The sequence below is a fragment of the Grammomys surdaster genome, unplaced genomic scaffold (genome assembly GCF_004785775.1).
Source record: "Grammomys surdaster isolate TR1022 unplaced genomic scaffold, NIH_TR_1.0 255, whole genome shotgun sequence".
Classification (NCBI taxonomy): domain Eukaryota; kingdom Metazoa; phylum Chordata; class Mammalia; order Rodentia; family Muridae; genus Grammomys; species Grammomys surdaster.
This window is the reverse complement of record NW_021604696.1, coordinates 10,778,621-10,797,155: the sequence shown is the minus strand read 5'-3', so window position 1 is coordinate 10,797,155 and position 18,535 is coordinate 10,778,621. Positions and strand designations below refer to the sequence as shown.

Sequence of the window (18,535 nt, the reverse complement as noted above, 5' to 3'; positions counted from 1 at the left end):
CAGATATCTAGAAGTCTCTCTAAATTACTGCCCGTTGTTTTTCAAATGCACAGGAAAGCTTCCATAGCCACCTTAACTTGTCCCAGACCTGGCAAGCCAAGTAGGAAGTAGGGCCCTGGGTCTGTGATCCTTAAAGCCAGAACGGCTACCACTGAAGAAAACCTGGTACTAACAAAAAAGACACAATTCCTTCCTGCGTTACACCACCAGGGAGCGAGGAAAGATGACGCCAGTCACTTGTCAAAGATTCTATGATCTTGCATTAAGACGCCCGCGGTTGACACCACCACAAAACTAGGCTGGCAGCCAGGTCAGCGGCGCGACCTTCCATCTGCGCAGGCGCACGCAGATCGCTTCCGCTATGGGCGTGGTCACTCCTGGGCGTGGCCGTGGTGGGGGCGTGGTTTGCAGGCGGCTAGGCTGTCCGCACCCCCAGCCTGAGTGGGGATGGCGCTGGGGGTCCGGGAGCACCGGTTCTCGGGGCAGGATCTAGCCTCGGAGACCCCAGTGATGGCCACAGCATCGTCCAGTGCTGTGAGCTCCCGCCGCTTCCTGCTCTGTCTCTACCTGATAGGCTTCTTGGTGAGTGCCCGCCCCGGGGCTGAGGAAAAGCAGTCTCTGCAGACTTGGGGTCCTGGAAGCGGGTCCTGGAAGGGCTGCGCCTACCTCAAGTTCTGGGGCATTTACACAGCTCCAGCTCGGAGCCTGACATGTGCTGTGAGGTGCCTCCTCTTGCCCTTTCACTACCGACCTCAGGTGTGAGTCCTTGGCCCAGTCTACACTGGAGGTCCTGAAGTTGGAAATTGGAAGTCACGGTGAACTGCACACAACTGCCTTTGGCAAAATGGCACGTGTTTTTGTTTTGTTATAATTTATGTGCATGTGTGTATTGGTGTGCCCTGTAGAATGAGAAGCTTAAGAAGTTATCCTTCCATCCATTCATCCGCTTATTAATGAAGTTTTATTATTAATGAATATTCATACAGTTTCTGAATGCCTGCCGCGTGTGGTACATGCCCTGGAGCACTGACATCATAAGCAGTTTCTGCTTCCAGAAAATTTACAGTTTTAGTCTTGGACCATTTTCAGTGCAGGGACCCTGATTCACACTGGCTCCTCTTTCAAGTCTAGGTTTGGTTCAATAGGCCCGGAGTTGTAAGCAGCAGGAAGAATCATTACGGTAGGATTCCTTCATCAGGCAAATGGAACCGGTTAGTTGAATGATCAATGGGAAAAGACTCTGTGGCAAGTATCTATCTGATTGGCACTGAACCTGATAAACAGGAATTGTTCCCTGTCCTAATAAATTAAGTCTACTATTTTTTCCAGACTAAAGGGCTGCTGGAATTAGGAGTTAGCACGCTGAACCATGTAGCTGAGGAGCTGAGAGACAGCCTCTGTTTGGATTGCCAATTGTCCAACAGTTGGTAAAGGGTCTATTCAATTAATACTTGTTAGAATCTTGAGGAAAGTAGATTTCACCAAATGTCTGTATTTACAGAGCTAGGAGGTATTGAGTACCATGCCTGAGAGACATCTCTGCCTCCATAGCTTTGCAGGTCCCTAGATACACAATTTCCCTTCTTAGCCTCCATGTCTTGACTTTAGAGTCTAACACCCTTGCTTTTTGGTTGCACTTTAGGGATGGAGACGTGGCTTACTTCCTCTGTGTAGTCTAGTTACTCAGAATTCAAAGTTGCTGAGTGTGGATTGTTCTGGGAAAGGATACTGATTGCCATCCACTCAGGGTGATCGGTGTCTCCAACCTGCTGAGGCCCTACCAACAGAGGGCACCTAGGTTATTTGTGGAAAAGACTCAGGCTTTCACTTGGAACATTCAGACTTCACCCGGAGGGTAACAGCCACTACCAGGAGTTAGCATTCAGAATAGTTTGGGAATTACAATGAAATCAAGCAGTTCATATTATCATTCATTCTGTGCAGCCTTCCAACACAGACTTGGATACTCACAGCCTCCCCTGCTTTCCATATGCCGTGCACATGGTAAATCCAGTTTGATGTAAAATTTTGAGAAGTGTAATAATATATTGAAGAGAATAATATATCCAAGAACACATCTTGAGGGAAATACATATGATTTCCAAATAGTTTTTAAAAGGTTAAGGATTTTTTTTTCCGTGAGAAATGTTGTAAAGGGTCTTATCGTATGCAGCTGTATGTATTGTTGAAGGAGCTTATGCTGACTTTTGCAGTAATAGATGGTATTACACGCAGTTTAGTCGCTACTTTAGTGTACTCTGAGACCCCCAAGGCTTCAGAAAATGGTTTCTGATTGAAAGAGGAAGGGCATAAGATTGGAGAAGTCATTTGCCAAATGTTCTAGTTTTAGCTCTCGATATACTTTTGATATTTTAAATTTTTTTCACTCAGAATAGTGAAACTCATTCCTTTGCCACATTTTGGTTAAACTAAAATGGTGCTGAGGTCTATGATTTCATCTGCTTTTCTCCAGATACCTGGTCAGTTTCTCTTCCCTCTTCCCAGCCTGTAGCAAATGACAGTTTATCTGCATTGAGATAGCCCCCCCCCCCATAGTGAGAAACTCTGGGTTTCATTCCCCATACAAAGCAGTGAAGCTCACGTGTACTCATCACTTTCTGTTGGGAAACCCTGATGTGCAGGGGAAGGTTAGTGGTCCCATCATGCTGACTTTCTTATGAATGGGTGCAAGCACACAAGCTGTTGTCAGATGCATCGTATGAAAAATGGTGGCTCTGTAGGAAGTGTAGATCAGGAAGGAAGTACTCATTGCAGTAAAGGAGGAGAGATTTTACATTAGAACTTCCCAAGAAGAAAGAGTCAGCCAAGAAGAAAGACTAGCTTTCCTGGTAAAAGTAGTGATATTTTAGAGCCACCAAGTGCAAAGGTGATATCGCCAGCTCTTGCTCATGGGCCTATTTTGTACTCTCCATAGTTCTTAGTCCATGAATATCAGTATTTCACCAGGCTTCTGCCATCCGCGTGCTTTCCTGGGCTCAGGTATTGATGTGTGACAGATTTTGAAGCCTAGCATGGTGGAATATGCTTGTGACATCAGTTCTCAGGAGGCTGAGGCACAAGCAGGGTCATCCTGGGCTACATAATGAGACTGTTGTAAAAAGTAGACTCTGGTCCGTCAGGTCTTTTCTGTAATTTGAAAACAGTTTATTCTTGTTTTGCTTCAGGTGGGGGACTTGCGCTGTGCATCCACAGATGCTAAAGACTAGTCACAAAGAAGCTGAAATGAAAACTGACCCTGGCCTCCAAACTAGTCAGGCATTCAGACTTACCTGGATTCCACCATAACTTTTAATCTGGCTGTGGTGTTCTACTGTTATGGTTTCTTTTTTTCCTCAGAAGTTTAGATGCACATTTTGTATTTGAAATTGAATTATAGTGTTAGAGTCATCAGTTAAAGTAGTGCTAAGCTCCAGTACTAATGAGCCCCTCTTTGGTTTCACAGGACCTGTTTGGTGTTAGCATGGTGGTTCCATTGTTGAATCTTCATGTCAGATCTCTTGGAGTAAGCCCCATAGTTGCTGGAATAGTAGGTGGGTGTTTGTAAACCCGCTTATTTGCAAAACATTGATTTTCAAATGCTCTGAAAAATAACTCAGCCCTTACCCAAACCTCACCCAAAAGGAAACAGGAAACGAAATGACTTTGCAGCCTGTTTCCAAGTACCACACCGTGAAGCAAATGGGCTGAATTTTTCCTGAACCACCTGCCTTCAGGAAGGCTTCTGAGGTTTGAGTTATTTCCACAGCCTATGCAGACTGACAGAAGCTCTGCTTCCTGGGCTTCTGGTAGTTTGGGCCAGGTATGTTGCAGTCAAGGCACAGCCTCTGACCACCTGTCCACAAGCACAGTTCTGGAACTCAATCTGAGTCCAGAGGGGCAGCCTATGGAAGTCATACCGAATAGGAACGGGTTTGTTTGGGTGACCACTTTGGGAAACTAGCTGGAAGCTTCCCATACCACAAGCACATTCTAGAAGCCGATAGAGTTTCTGCCCATGTAGCATGAAATTCCATTCAGATTTTCTCAATTTGTAAAAGAGATGGGAATCCCTGGTGCTTAGAACTGTGCATGCTAAGCACTGAAAAAACCTTAATGCTAACTGCCCTAGAGTCCTTCACTAGTTGCAAAAGAAGTTAGGCAGTTTTCCACATTACCTTTTTGTGTGTGTGTATGTATTTGTATACATTCACATATATACATATATACATACATACACATATACATATATATATATATATATATATATATATATATACATATATCTCCTGATCCCTCTCAACATATGTACATTCAATTATACTGACCACCCAGAAGCCTACCAACCTTTAGAAAAAGCCAAATGTACCTGTTGCATAACGAGGGAGGGGAAGGAAGGAACTCTATAAGTTCCTTAAATAACCAAAGCGTTTTCTGTTTAAAATTTGCTCATTTTTTTGACATTCCCCTCTGTCATTGTAGTTAGCACATATTGCTTATGAGATTTCCAGTCATGAATATAAAGGGCCCTCTTCTTATTCTTCTCTCACCGCTAAAAGGCTTGAGCTATGTGAGTTGGTGTTAATAACTCAGTGCTGGGTCACAGTTTTCCAGTATTCTGATGTGTGCTCTCTAAGACAGAGCAGGGCTACTTCTGGAGTCCCCGAGACCGGCCCTTGTTGTCCTTCTCATCCACTTGCTCACATTTTATTTTGAAGGGGCCTTTGAATTGTTTTAGAGAAGACATAGACCGGTTTAGCTTCCTGAGGATGACCTCTCCCTTAGTTTCCTGCCGATTTCTACTCAATTCTTGCCGGCCATGCCCACACCTTTTCTATTCTAACATTACCGATTGTTTTTTCAGGCTCTTCCTACGGCATTTTGCAACTCTTCTCCAGCACCTTTGTGGTAAGCTATCCATTGTCTATCGGGCAGCCCATCTCCAGCTTTTAGGAACTGTAGGTCCTCTACCCTGCGTTTATGAAATGGAAGCTCAGGGATTACTGAACAGTGGGCATGCAGGTGGTTATTAAACACAGCTTTGTTAGGTAAGAGACTGAGTAGAATCCTGTCCTCTGCCTTTTGGCCCCTGGGAAGATGTGTGCTTCAAAGACTCAGATGGCTTCTTTTGTGAGGCACACTGAGTACATGTTGAGGGAGAATATATTACATCATAACACGCTGACCCTGTGACTCAGTGCTGATTTTTGAGAAAAAGAATATAAACAGAAGCTATCATCCATTATTTGATTCATATAATGGACTACAGTCAAATCCACTTGCATTTCTACAATGCTGTACGGAAGAGTATGTACTAAGCTAATTGACTTATTATTTATGAGAGCATTTGGTAAGACTTTAAAGTTAATTGGTTAAGAATCCAAAAGATGGTACAGCAAAGGGATTCAGAAGTTATTTTCTCCCTCTTCTGGCTACTTAGTAGTCTGAAGTCCAGAGACTGTCAGTAAGCATCCCCATCTGTCTCCCCGTGCAACCCGCTGGAGGTCTGGAAGCCTTAGTGTCTGCAGCCAGGAAGTTCCGCTAGTCCCACAGGTTGCTGGGAGCGACTGATGGAAGCAACTGCTGGCATCTCATGTTTGGCTTGTGTTTTCCCTGCTTCCTAGCCAAGGAATAGCTTTAAAAGGCATTGAATAAGAATCTATGAATATTGTCAAGTGGATAAACAATTACTCCTTGATTTATCTTTCTTTCAAGTTTTGAAGACACTAAATTGGCATGTACTCAAGAAAAGGCCCAGCAGTTGCGAGAGCTCTCTGCTCTTTCAGCGGATCCAGGTTCAGTTCTTACCACTACAGCACAACTCCCAGCCTATGACTCCATTTCCAGAAAGCACAATGTTTTGTTTTGTTTTATTTTATTCTATTCTATTCTATTCTATTCTATTCTATTCTATTCTATTCTATTCTATTCTATTCTATTCTATTGGAGACAAATTGTCTCCGTGTAGCTATTTGTATCCTGGAAGTCCCTAGGTAGACCAAACTGGCCTTGAGCCTACAGAGAGTGGCCTAGCTTCTCAAGTGCAGAGTGTAACGGCATGTGCCACATTGTCCAGCCTGATCAAGTGTCGTCTAATGTCCTCCTTGGGTTCTACATGAACATGTAACACAGACATTCATACAGGTAAAACACTCAGGCACATAAAATAATAATACATCTTTTAGAAATATTAAATCTACCTAACACTCAAGTGCTCTAAACTCTAGCAAGAGAGAGAAGAACAGACAGGCTGACAAAGCCGCAGGCAGTGACTCCGACATTCTCTGACTAGCTCTGTCACCTGGCTGGAAGGCTTGATGTGTTTTAGCTGGGGTGTAGCTGTGAGAGATAGAGGAAGTATCAGAACAGAGAGCTGTCCTGGCCCCCTAGCCCCCCTTGCCCTCCACCTTGGGTAGGACACCCCTCACTCTGAGCCTCTTTCTTCTACCTTGGCCTGTGCTTGCATAGATTTGGGACCACAGGGTCTATTTTTCCCATTCACTTTCATTTTCAGTGTTTTCTAATTTCCCAAATGGAGCGTAGTTGCATAAAACAATAACAACAAAGACGGAAATGAGGCTTTGGGACTTGACCTTTTATTTCACCGACCAGTGAATTTCTTGGCTACTGGACCATCAGGCATCGTGTCTCACCTTGTGTATGACTAGAGAAAATAGCATGAGGCACAGGGCATGATACAACCATATGCATTTCCAACTCCCTGACATCTCCTGGGGCCATGTTGTATTGGTGTCTAAGTGGTACTCGTTGGTATTGGAGACCTCTGTTTGTTCCTCTCAGGGCTGCTGGAGTGATGTGGTCGGAAGACGGTTCTCCTTGCTGCTGTGCCTCCTGCTCAGTGCCCTGGGCTATCTCCTCCTTGGAATGTCCACCAATGTGTTCCTGTTTACCCTGGCTAGAGTCTCCGTGGGTGAGTTCCGATCCCAGTGGATTGTGTTCTCAGTGTATGTCTCTGTGTGAACCTGAGCCTGCTGCACAATGCCTCTTTAACAAGTGCTCACCCACAGAGACCAGTCGGCTGTAGTAATAGTGGCAGTGATCACTTGATTATTGTTGCTGTTTCCTGAGCATCTACTATCGGCAGCCCCTCTGGTAACTTATCCAAAGTTCCCATTCTCGCCTGTGACAGAGCCTCTCAGACTTGTTATTGTGAATTCTTCTGCTGTACCTGATCTGTCTCTTTTCTGTTGCCCTGCCTCTCCATGTTCAGACAATTAAGACCATGTGAGATGCCTTCAGTTAGCTCTGATTCACACTAAGATGTAGCTCAGAAGCTTTTCTGAAGCCCCCTGGAGACCTGATTGCTGACTGTATTACTATGTAGGAGAACCTAGGGTTGGTCTCCTTCTTCCAGACTGTTCTTGACTATTCCTAACACCTTGAGATAGCTTTCACCTTGGACCTTCAGTGAGATGTTTTGTCAACTCTTGGAAACTTCACCCGTAGGTGTTTGGTAGGTGGGGACCTGCTGTGGAAACTATATCCCTCCTTGCCTTTCTTAGCATCCTGAGCTCCAAATCTCATCAGTTGTCTTTCCTTAGCCAGTATGGCATGACTAGACTCTGTTACCCTAGTCACAAGGCTGCAACACTGCACATCGGTCCTCATCGAGTTAAGCTCCATTAACACCACAGAGAAGAGCGCTCTCCCACTAACACACAGCTCATTTGAAATTGTCACACATGTGGGACATGAAAGTTATAGACATCACCCTTCCATATATCAGGGGTTTAGCTGTTGGCTGTATGTTTAGAAGCTCTCTCCTTAAGTGTGGTTCACAAGCCAACACCACCAGTACATTCTAAATTACACTTACTAGCTGTTCACGTGCATCCTGGTGTTGCATTTATTATAGTATTGTTTGGTTGATGGTGTGTCTTCAGCACTACACCCCACTATACTCCTCCACCATTCATGTTAGGTAAGGAGCCCAGCAGAAGCCACCATGTCATGTTCCAGCTTGAAATGATACACAGTGATCTGCCAGGAGCTTATAGATGTCGACTAAAATGGCCGACACCCATTGCCAGGGCTCATCAATGCATTCCTAAGTATTCCTCACATGAATGTCAAATAATCCTCAGCAGCCTACAGTCATGCTGAAGCCATCAGGTAGTCGGCAAACAAATTCACAAGTCTCTGACTAGTTGGAAGGAGTTGGTATTGGTTATATGAAGACACAGTCATCCATCGTCACAAGAGTTTCAGTCAGAACATCTGTTTCAATGTTCAAAAACATTGAAACAGATGGCTATAAGCTAATGTAAACAGGCAGCTTTTGTGGAAACTTACAAGCCTGAGTAGTCATAGACCTTGTAAATAGGTAACCTTGGCAGACAATACCAACTTAGATAAGGACAAGCGAGTTATAGGCAGAGTCATAGTGACTTGTCCCCTGAACCTTCACCCAGCCGATACCCAGTTTTGAAGACATCTGTATTCCCCCTGAACATCCACACTCCACTGTCATTCCCTTCCCCACGTCCTGCCTTTCTGTGTTTATAACCCCTGTGTGAATGAATTACAATTTGAGAAAAAATAAAGAAAGAAAGAAAGAAAGAAAGAAAGAAAGAAAGAAAGAAAGAAAGAAAGAAAGAAAGAAAGAAAGAAAAGAACTCCACTTGGCTCAGGGATGAAGAGCAGCCCGGATGAGTCTGGCCCTTCAGAGTTCTGAAGGTTCTAGAGCATTCTCTTCAGAGCACGTCTCCTCTCCCTTGCAGGTGTTTTTAAACACACCCTCTCCATCTCCAGAGCACTGCTTTCTGACCTGATCACTGAGAAGGAGCGGCCACTTGTGCTGGGACAGTTCAACACAGTCTCCGGTGTAGGCTTCATCTTGGGCCCCCTGGTTGGTGGATATCTGACTGAACTGGATGGTGGATTCTATGTGACAGCCTTCATTTGCTGCTCTGTCTTCCTCCTCAATGCCGGTGAGTTCACTGTTGGGCATGTGTACTTAAAACTCACACGTCTACCCACATCTATCTTCTTGCACTTCTTTGTAACATTTTATCTGTTCTCGGTGAGTTTCACATCATGCACCCCATTCCCCTCATCTCCCTACCTGCCCTCCACCCTTATAACCACTTCCACAAAAGAAAAAAAAAATCTCAGTATGGGAGCTGTAATATGTCACAGTGCATCTCACAGGGTACACTTTTGTCCACACTTCTTTGCTTGCAAATGTTTATTGCAATGAGTTGCTGGTCTGGTTTGAGCCCTCTGGCTTCTGCTACGCTGACAATACTGGAACTGACTGAGACTCCTCTTGACTATCCTGTTGTTGCCCTGTATCATGGAGATCCTGTAGCTTTGGATTTATCTATAGGACTGTCTTCATGAGCTCTAACAGTTCTTCCATGGGAGTAGATGTTGGGCTGGGCTAACTCAAAGCTCTGGATCTGGGCCTGGGAGGTATCTGAGCTGGTCTGCCTACCAGCTCTCCAGCACCCTTACTTCCAGGGTAAGCTCTCCAGTACTTGTGTGGCTAGCTCATCCAATACCACGGCTGCCGGGGGGAAAGCCAACTCTCTAGCCCCACCCAAGCCATCAGGGCCAGCTCTACTGTGCTGCCCAGATGAGGTACAGGGCCTGTTCTGCTGAGTGCTGCATCAGTTGAAGGGCTGGATCATGCCCTTTCTTGCTCTCACTCCCTTGGGGCTGGCTCACCTACATCCCCTGCAACCAGGGCCAACTCTATCATACTACCCAGGTGAGGTGCAGGGTCTATTCTTCTGAATGCTGCAGCGGGTGAGGGGCAGGGCCAGGTTTCCCCCCACTAGAAGTGGCATAGGCAATGGATGGAGTAGGGCATCTTTCCCTTGCCCATAGCACCACATAGCAGATATCTTAGTTAGGGTTTTATTACTGTGAAAAGACACCATGACCAAGGCAACTCTTATGCATAAAAGATTTCATTGTGGCTGACTTACAGTTTCAGAGTTTTAGTCCATCATTGTCAGGCATGGCAGCATCCAGGCAGACATAGTACTGGAGGAGCCAGGAGTTCTACATCTTGATATGCAGACAGTAGAGGGGAACTGGCTTCTGCAGGTAGCCAGGAAGAGTCTGTCTTCCACATTGGGTGGAGCTCGAGCATAGGAATCTCAAATTCCACCCCCACAGTGATACATACAGTAAATATGGCCCTTCTTCTAGCAAGGCCATACCTACTCCAACAAGGCCACATCTCCTAATAGTGCCACTCCCTGGGTCAAGCATATTCAAACCAGCATATCAGACAGGTGGCTGAGCTAGCAGCCCCATACTTACCCACTCAGGGCTAGCTCATACGTAACTTGTGTAACCAAGGCAAGCCCTACTGGCTTTCTTGAACAAGGGTGCAGCCACTCTCCCAAGTACTACATCTGGTGAAGGGTAGGGACAGCTTTCCTGTTCTCATGCTCTCAGGACAAGTTCTCTCATGAGGCCCAGGCAAAGGATGGGGCCAGTTCTGCACAACTATCAGACATCAACATGGCACAGGGTGGCAGTCTAGACCAGGGATGTCTACCTGGGCATTGCTGGTAATGAACCCAGCTGCTGCAGCACCACAAACCCAGACAGCAGAGTTCAGGACCCTACTTGTGCACATATAACTCACAGGGACACATACACTCACATACACATTAACATAATAATGATAATAATATAGTAGGTAGAGTTGTTCAAGAATGAAAGTTAATTTGATGATCCTCTCTTGCCAAGGACCAGCCTCAGCTTAGAGAAGGGATCCCGAAGAAGAGGTGTTCGACAGTGCCAAAAACAAAAACAAACAAACAAACAAACAAACAAAACAAATTGTAGGTACAAGCTGGCAGCTTGTGTTCTGCTCAAGATAGCTTTCTGAAGATCACCAGACAGCTCAGTTCCCTCAAACCAAAGCCCAGTCTTTTATTTACCTATCAATTCAATCATCTACCCCAGGCTTCCTTTTGATTATCCTACCAATCAGCATTTTTTTGACCTTAGCCCCTTGATTCCTAGGAAAAGCCAGCCAGCACATTTTTCTTAACATTGCAAATTAATTTAGAGGCCAGCCTTTTTAAGCACAGACAATAAGCTAGCTAAGTGGGATCCAGCTCTGAGATCAACACTCCCACCACACCTGAGCCTAAATTCTCTCTGTCCCAGGCTGACCTTGAACTCAGGTATCTGCCTGCCTTTCTATCTTTTTGACAAGCTGGCTATGGCACAGCTGCCTCTGTTCTTTGAGGTTTGTGAAGGCCCTTATATAATTCATATTGCATCCTTACATTATGCATAGTTGAGAAATTATATACTTTTGAACTCATGTTTTCAGAGTTCTTGACCACAACCTTAAGGACTGTCCTGAGGGTCACAGCATTTACCATTTTTGCTAAGGATATAGACACATGCTCACCTCCCAGACTTGTGCTGTCTCTGATAATCATGAAGTTATTAACCTTGACAGAGAACACATTCCCTGGTAAGCTTGGCAGGGATAACATTTCCCAAAGGAGGAATATGAAATAAAATATGTATCTTTTTATACAACAAGCCTCACACCCAGCAACCAGCAACACTTGTGGATGCCCATGCCATCCCTTCCATGAGCACTCTCTCTTGCTCTCATGATGACTGGACAAGTTTGCATCCCACCAGCCTGTGTAGGCTTTCTCACTATCACAGCATCACTGCCATTCAGGAATTCCCTAGAAGAGGAGGTAACACCTTAGTATGGCTGTGTCTTGGACTCCGATTGCTAGTGATGATGCTGGACACCAACTTGCTGACCATTTGTTGGAGTCGTGTTTATCCAAGTTCTGCTAACTCTTATTTTGTTTCGCCTTTTTGCTATTAGTGGAAGGAAGAATACCTTGTATAGCTCAGATTTTAACTTTTCAAAAACAATTTTATAAAAATTTAATTGCTATGATGTTATTACACTTGTGAAATATTTTGGGTACAAATATGTCAGGCAACAGTGCAAAATGTTAGATTTTGATCCTTCTATCTGGGATACATTTATTCTCCAGATAAAATCGTTTTATTTTTTTTAATTGTTTAAGAATTCCATACATTGTATTTTGAGGAAATTCATTTCTCCATTCCATATCCAATCAGCTTATATCTTTATAAAAAAGAACAATAACAACAAAATCTCATTAGTGCAACCCATGTACTTGTAAGAGTGTTAATTCACTGGAGGATGTTAGACCTACCAGGGACCACACCCCTAGAGCAAACTCTCTCTCACCTGGCCAGCAGCAGTTACCAACAATCCCTCATACGGATTGGGACTTTGTGTCCTCCACATCTCTGCTTTGTGGTGGGGTTCTATGTGACTTAATATTAACTTTTCATCAGATTTGAGTACTACAAATAATGCCTACTTTTTTCATCTTCCGTTGACTTCAGAGACTGTTTCCCTGCTGTGAAGGAAACCTTTCAGATTGCTGTGGGTCTGCTGTCCCTGTGTGCTTTTGTGGCCTGTCTTTGTGATAGTGTACTGGAAACACCCTTGCAAAGCCCAGCTCTGACAAGTGGCTTTCCTCCCTTTTCTTAAAGGCATTGTGTTTACGTCTTACATTCATTGTCAATCCATGTTGCCTTCATTCTTGTGTATGACAAGTGATAGGGACCAATTCCATCATTTTCTTTGATAACAATATATTATCTTAGTTATTATAATCTATATGAAAACAACTCCATTTTTAATAGATCTCTTAAGTTTTTCAATAAAGTATGAAAGTTTTTTGTTTTTTGTTTCTTAAAGAGAGCAGTTATGCATGTTTAGCCACAGACCCCCTCTGTAACCCTTGGTTAGGGTGATGTCAGGCCTGCTACATGGTGATAGGCAGCGCCATGTTTTCTCTCCCATCTGCACAGCTGTAGAGACTTCATGGTCTACCTCACACATGCAGGCTGGCTCTCACTGAAAGGCTTTGCCCAACTCCTTCTCTGCAGCCCTCATTCTTCTCATGTGTCTTTCTCAGCACTCCTTTCACCGTTTACTTCAGATATTTGCTTCATTTCTCTCTGTCTGGCCATTCTGAACAAACAGAGCTTTTCATAGCACCTCCAAAATCCTGTTGCTATTCTACAACATACTGCACAAGGGCTGACATTATGCCACGTATGTCTCTGGATGTATTCCATGGTATTCAATGAATAAAAAATGCCTCGCGCACTTTGCCGCCCTCAAATGAGCTAGGCGCTCAGAGACTCTTCCTCTTTGCCCAGAGACCACAGCGTGGACAGGTCTTGATAAACATCTTTGCAAATGAGAGAAAAACCAAGCAGACTGTTTGCCCATCCATTTAATCATATGCCACTTTGCTTCAGGGGTTTGAACCTTCACCTTGGAGCACAATAATGAGCAATACACTCCATGCTGGGTTAACTTGAGATCCAGGAAGTGAAGTCCATGTGTTTAATCTCGATTGTGACAGAACCACTTTATAATTTCTATCTGGATCTGGACCCTTACCCCCCTCCACCCAGGTCATAAACACAAGCTTATGATAAAAGAAAAGATAAAGGTTTAATATTTTTAGAAGCATGACGGTGGAGGTTCTTTATAGACAGACTTCTTTCTCAGGGAAGACTAAAGGATGCCTACCCCTCCTTAAAACGTTCCAAGAAGGAAGCAGAAAGCAACACCAAAGTTCAGCCTTGGAAGCCGGTGGACTATAGAGCTTTCTTGGTACAGAGCTTAGGCGAGGCCAGCTGTCAGTAGTGTAAGTGATTCTGAGCAGTCACACTGGGAAGTCCGCAGCCAGCAGGCTGACGATCGCTTCTAGCACTGACGTAGATGCAGACCCTCTTAATCAGCTTCTCCTAGCCTACATGGTCTAGAACCTCCTCTGACACTTCTTGATGTCTTGTGTAATTAAAGTAAAATTGCACAGAGATGGTTGGGAGGAGCCCTGGAACCTCAAGCTTCTTCTATAAGGGAAATGTCTGCATGATGACTAATTCCTTTAAAAAATATCTTAAAATAAACTTTAATCAAAATATATCACTTTTCCCTTCCTTTTCCTCCCTCCAGGCCCCCTCGTACCCTTCCTCCCAGTCCTTCCATCCCCAACACTTACTCTCAGATTCATAGCCTCTCCCCTTTCTGTTATTGGCATGTATGTGTATGTGTGTCATGAATTCTTACGAGCAGACACAGCTGCTCTGATGAAGGTGGTGGCTGTTTTACTTGAAGAGCCACTTTCTGCATCATTAGATCCCAGTGTCAGCGCTGTTTGGTACAGTGCCTCAGCCTGAGCCTGTGGTCCAATGTCAGATGTATTAGGAATGTGCAGTTGCATGTGTTCCTGACTATGCTGGCTAAATAAGAGAGGTCTCTTTCTCCCACTTTAGATATCTGGGAATAGGCAGTCCTGCGGCAAGGTGGGACATACAAGAGGGGTGGGAGAAGGATCCAGCTAGGTGCAGAATCCTGGTGTTCCTGGTGGTCTTCAGCCAGGTAGCAAGCATACAGCCTCTGGTTTTCTTATCCCAGTGCTCCATCATGCCCTCTTTTCTGTATTTCTCCCACTAAGAAATTATACTATGGTGTCTGACAGACAAGTTCATTTCCTGCCTTGCTGTCAATCAGTGTGAAGCATGAGAACACCTCCTCCCTTCTCTCCTAGTCTAAGGTATACCTGCAAAGCTTCTGGCCTGGTTACAGAAACCAGGGAGATTTTACACAAAAGCAGTTTTACCCAAGTGTCCTTGTAGCCCAGGTTAGCCTCATGTAGCCCAGGTTAGCCTCCAACTTTTTATGTAGCTGAAGATGACTTTGGACCTTCTGCCCCTGTCCTCTCTCTAAGCCTATTTTTAGGTCTGGGTTTTACGAGGGCAGGCTTTTATCACTGGGCTTTGACTTGTTTGTTTGGTTATTTCTAGTGTCATTAGCACATTGAAACAGCACTCTGGGAACTGAGTACAGTTGCACAGATGGATGGATAGATGAGTGGACAGGTAGTTAGGAAGTTAGAAAGTTTGTTGAGAAAAGCCTTTACATGGATACCTTAATGAACATGAGAGTGTAGCTATGAAGTGATACCACCGGAGAAACCAGCATATGAGTGAGAACACGGTGACTATTTCATGTGTAGTTTCAATAGCTTTTCTAGAACTCAGGGGTCCATTGTTGGGATCCTGAGGCCCACAGCAAAATCATAGGCACGGTGGGAAAGCTAGACTCGACACAACCAAGTAAATCTGGTATAAAACACAGGTGTTCGATCTAACACAAATACCCATTCCTATCATCATAGGGCTCCTCCCTGGGAGCCACTGTGAGAACCCAGCACCCTGGCCACCCTAACAAGTCTCCCAAACCTTTCAATAGGTCTAGTCTGGCTGTTACCTTGGAGAGAAACAAGCCTCAACATCCCAGACAATGGATGGCACTTGGATGGGAAGCACACTACAGTACCCATAAAGTCAGAAGGTACACTACAGGGAGCAGCCACCACCCCTATGGCCAGGAAGAGTGAGAGGAAAGTGAAGGCCCCCTGGGTTGAAATCATGTCGGCCTTGAAGGACATGAAGAACCTGATCTTTTCTGCACTGCGGGACATATTGATCGTGCGCTTTCTGATGGGAGTGGCCGTTATGCTGTACTACAGTAACTTCATCTTGGGCCTAGAGGAGCGTTTTGGGCTACGGCCCAAGACCACAGGGTACCTCATCAGCTATACCAGTGCCCTGGGGAACCTGGCCGGCTTCGCCGTGGGGCCCATTCTACGGCTGTACAGGCACAACTCGCGCATGGTCCTCCTGCACTCCAATGCACTCACCTGCCTCCTGCTCCTGCTCTTCTCCACGACCGGCTCCATGGCTATGGTGGTGTTCTCCTCAACGCTTCTGTCCTTCACTACCGCCATTGGGAGAACCTGCATCACAGTCCTCCAGCTGAGTATGGGCGGAGCCCAGACCAGCGGCACCATCATAGGCGTAGGCCAGTCTGTGACTGCGGTAAGCCGCATCCTTGCCCCCCTTCTCTCTGGAGTGGCCCAGGAGATCAGTCCCTGTGGCCCCCCAAGCCTGGGTGCTGCTTTAGCCCTGGTGGCTATTTTAATTATGACTCTAAACAGACCTTCCTTCGGTGGGGAAGGGAGCGAGAGACTCAAACAGGAGTAGGATTGGGACCACTTGGAGAAGCGGATTTCGAACCAGGCAACTCGGGGACAAAGATGGGCATTTCAGGGACAGTGGGTGGTGGTGCAAGTGCAGTTATTCCCAGATGACTCGGTCTTACCTGAACAGGTATGCCAGCAGAGCCAATTAGAAGTCAGCAGCATATAGGAAAGTTTAGACTGAGCACAGCCCTCCTGGGGTCGACCGTATCAAAAGCTTGCCTGAGAGGCTAATCTTTGCACCTGGGCACAGTAAAGTTAACGTTTGCTTCTGGGGAAAGGCAGCATGCTACAAGAGGTGGGAGAGTGACTTGGAATGTGGAGGGAAGCCTCAGTGTTAATCCCGGACTGGCCACCTGTCTGGGATTCAGCTCCACATAATCCCAGAAGCCAAAAGCAGCTTTTCTGCACAAATCCCAGAGACCATCCTGATGCTGTCTCAGCTGGTAACATCAGATGCTGAGCCCTTAACCCCAGACATTTAGATACATAGGCCTCGCTGAGGTCAGACCTGTGGGCTTTTAAGCCCCAGTGGCCATTTCTCACGAAGGGGGGAGGTACACTGAGATATAGTTTTGATTAAAGTAAAAATTGGGAGACTGCGCTGTTTTTAATAGTTAACTGTCGTGCCCCTTAAACCTACTGATTCCAACTGGGGTACACCACCTTTCCCTCCTCTCAGGAGTCAGACTGCACCAGGAACAAGCAACTTTCAGGGCTGCCTTTTCTCCTCCTTGTGACTTAGTAACTTTGGATAGCAGCGCTACCCTCAATCCCCCACAACCTCAAATTCTGGGATCACAGACCCAAAATCCACATTCCGTATGATTCTCTTGATTATTCCTTTGGTGCGTGATGCTCACTTTCAACCTAACACAACATGTAATTGTGAGTGGTTCTTCAATGCACTAAATTCTCATAACTCTAATGTTTACTATTTATAAATCAGCAAAAGGATGTTTTCATGTTTTAGATGTTCTATGTGGGATAAACTCAAATATTTATGACTGTTGGAAGTTTATTTTAGCTTGAATGCCTTCCCCTTTCCTCTCTGTCTGCGAGAAAAACAATTCACTTTTAAGTTGTTTCCACTGTGAATTTTAACACAGGCACTAAGAACTCTTAAGGGGCCAAAGCATGGCGTAGGTGGCCATGACCTCACACCGCATCTGATTGTCATGGAGACTGGGGTCAGAGGGCCAGTGATTAATCTGATGATGGTATGACACAATGAGGTTAGGTTTCAGAAGTATTTCTACCAAGATTGTACTCTCAAAGACAGTGGACTTTTCTTACAAACGCTTACAGAAGCCATGTTTGTTTTCTTAAAACCATACGTGAAACAAGTTCAGTGAGACTTTAAAATTAATAAGAAACATGGAGATATTGAAAACTCAAATCAACCACTATCTAGAGAAACACTTGTTACCCTGTATTAGGTAACTTTGGGAATTTATTAATGGGATGGTTTTCTGTTCTGTCTTCTTATTTGGTAAACAATCGCTCACATTTCATCTTGTCTGGTGTCTTGTTCAAAGTATAGTCCCTTGACCATCATGTCCTGGGATACATGCTCCAGCTCCAGCATACACCTGCTAGGGGCCACTTTGAGGAACCATGTAACTGATTTGTTTACACAGAAAACTTTGGCAACCACTAGTCTGGTGTATGGTGTTTATAACCTTTTATGGGGTAAAATCTCAGGGAAATTAAATCTGTTCATTTAACGTGTGTCCTGTTCTTTAAATTCTTTTGCATAAGGTCCATAATCCTGCCTGAAGTATTGGGGTGAGCCACATTAACTTGTTCCTGTATAAGGGAAAATTGCCTCTGTGTAGTTTAACTTGCAGCTGTATGGAAACTTGCTTTAGAGACACGGAGTGTTTGTGAAGGGAGCTTACCTGTCCACTCTCAATGTTCCAGCCACAGATAGATGCTGTGGAACTGTATGTTTCAGAAGACATGGCTTTCCCACAGAGCAGAAGGCACACAGCTCAGTCTAGAGATACAAGTAAAAGACGGGACCAGGAGCTATATTTGGAAGGCTTCAACAGTGAGCTGAGTGGCATAAAGAGTGATGTTGTGCCTAAGTCTTTCCTGTTGCCCGCCAAAAGAGAAACATAATGCTTGTTCTCTATCTGAATGTACACCTTGACCCACAAGGTCCAGATACCTAACACACAAGGCTGAGGATCACTGGGTAGAGTAGGAAGCAGGGTGGGGTGAAGCAAGAAGCCCCAGTTCTAGCTGAGGAGCTACTGGTAGATGGTAGGTGGCCACTGGCAATGGGGATGAAGAGTCTTCTTCCTTAACAGCATGGCCCCTACAGGTCCACCACCTCCTGGCTATTCCACATCTAAGAGTATTTGGGCAGTACAAATAAGAAAATAGTTAGTTGGGTGGGGAGAGAGGCA

At 45.0% G+C, this 18,535-nt stretch overlaps 1 protein-coding gene across 1 annotated transcript; it reads left to right on the top strand.

The window, feature by feature from the left end:
* Positions 1–409: 409 nt before the first annotated feature.
* Mfsd9 (major facilitator superfamily domain containing 9) lies at positions 410–17,848 on the top strand. The gene is made up of 6 exons (XM_028775427.1): positions 410–582; positions 3,464–3,551; positions 4,862–4,905; positions 6,799–6,928; positions 8,739–8,948; positions 15,332–17,848. Exons 1-6 carry the CDS (start codon positions 448–450, stop codon positions 16,123–16,125), a joined length of 1,401 nt encoding a protein of 466 aa, XP_028631260.1. The 5' UTR covers positions 410–447; the 3' UTR covers positions 16,126–17,848.
* Positions 17,849–18,535: the final 687 nt, after the last annotated feature.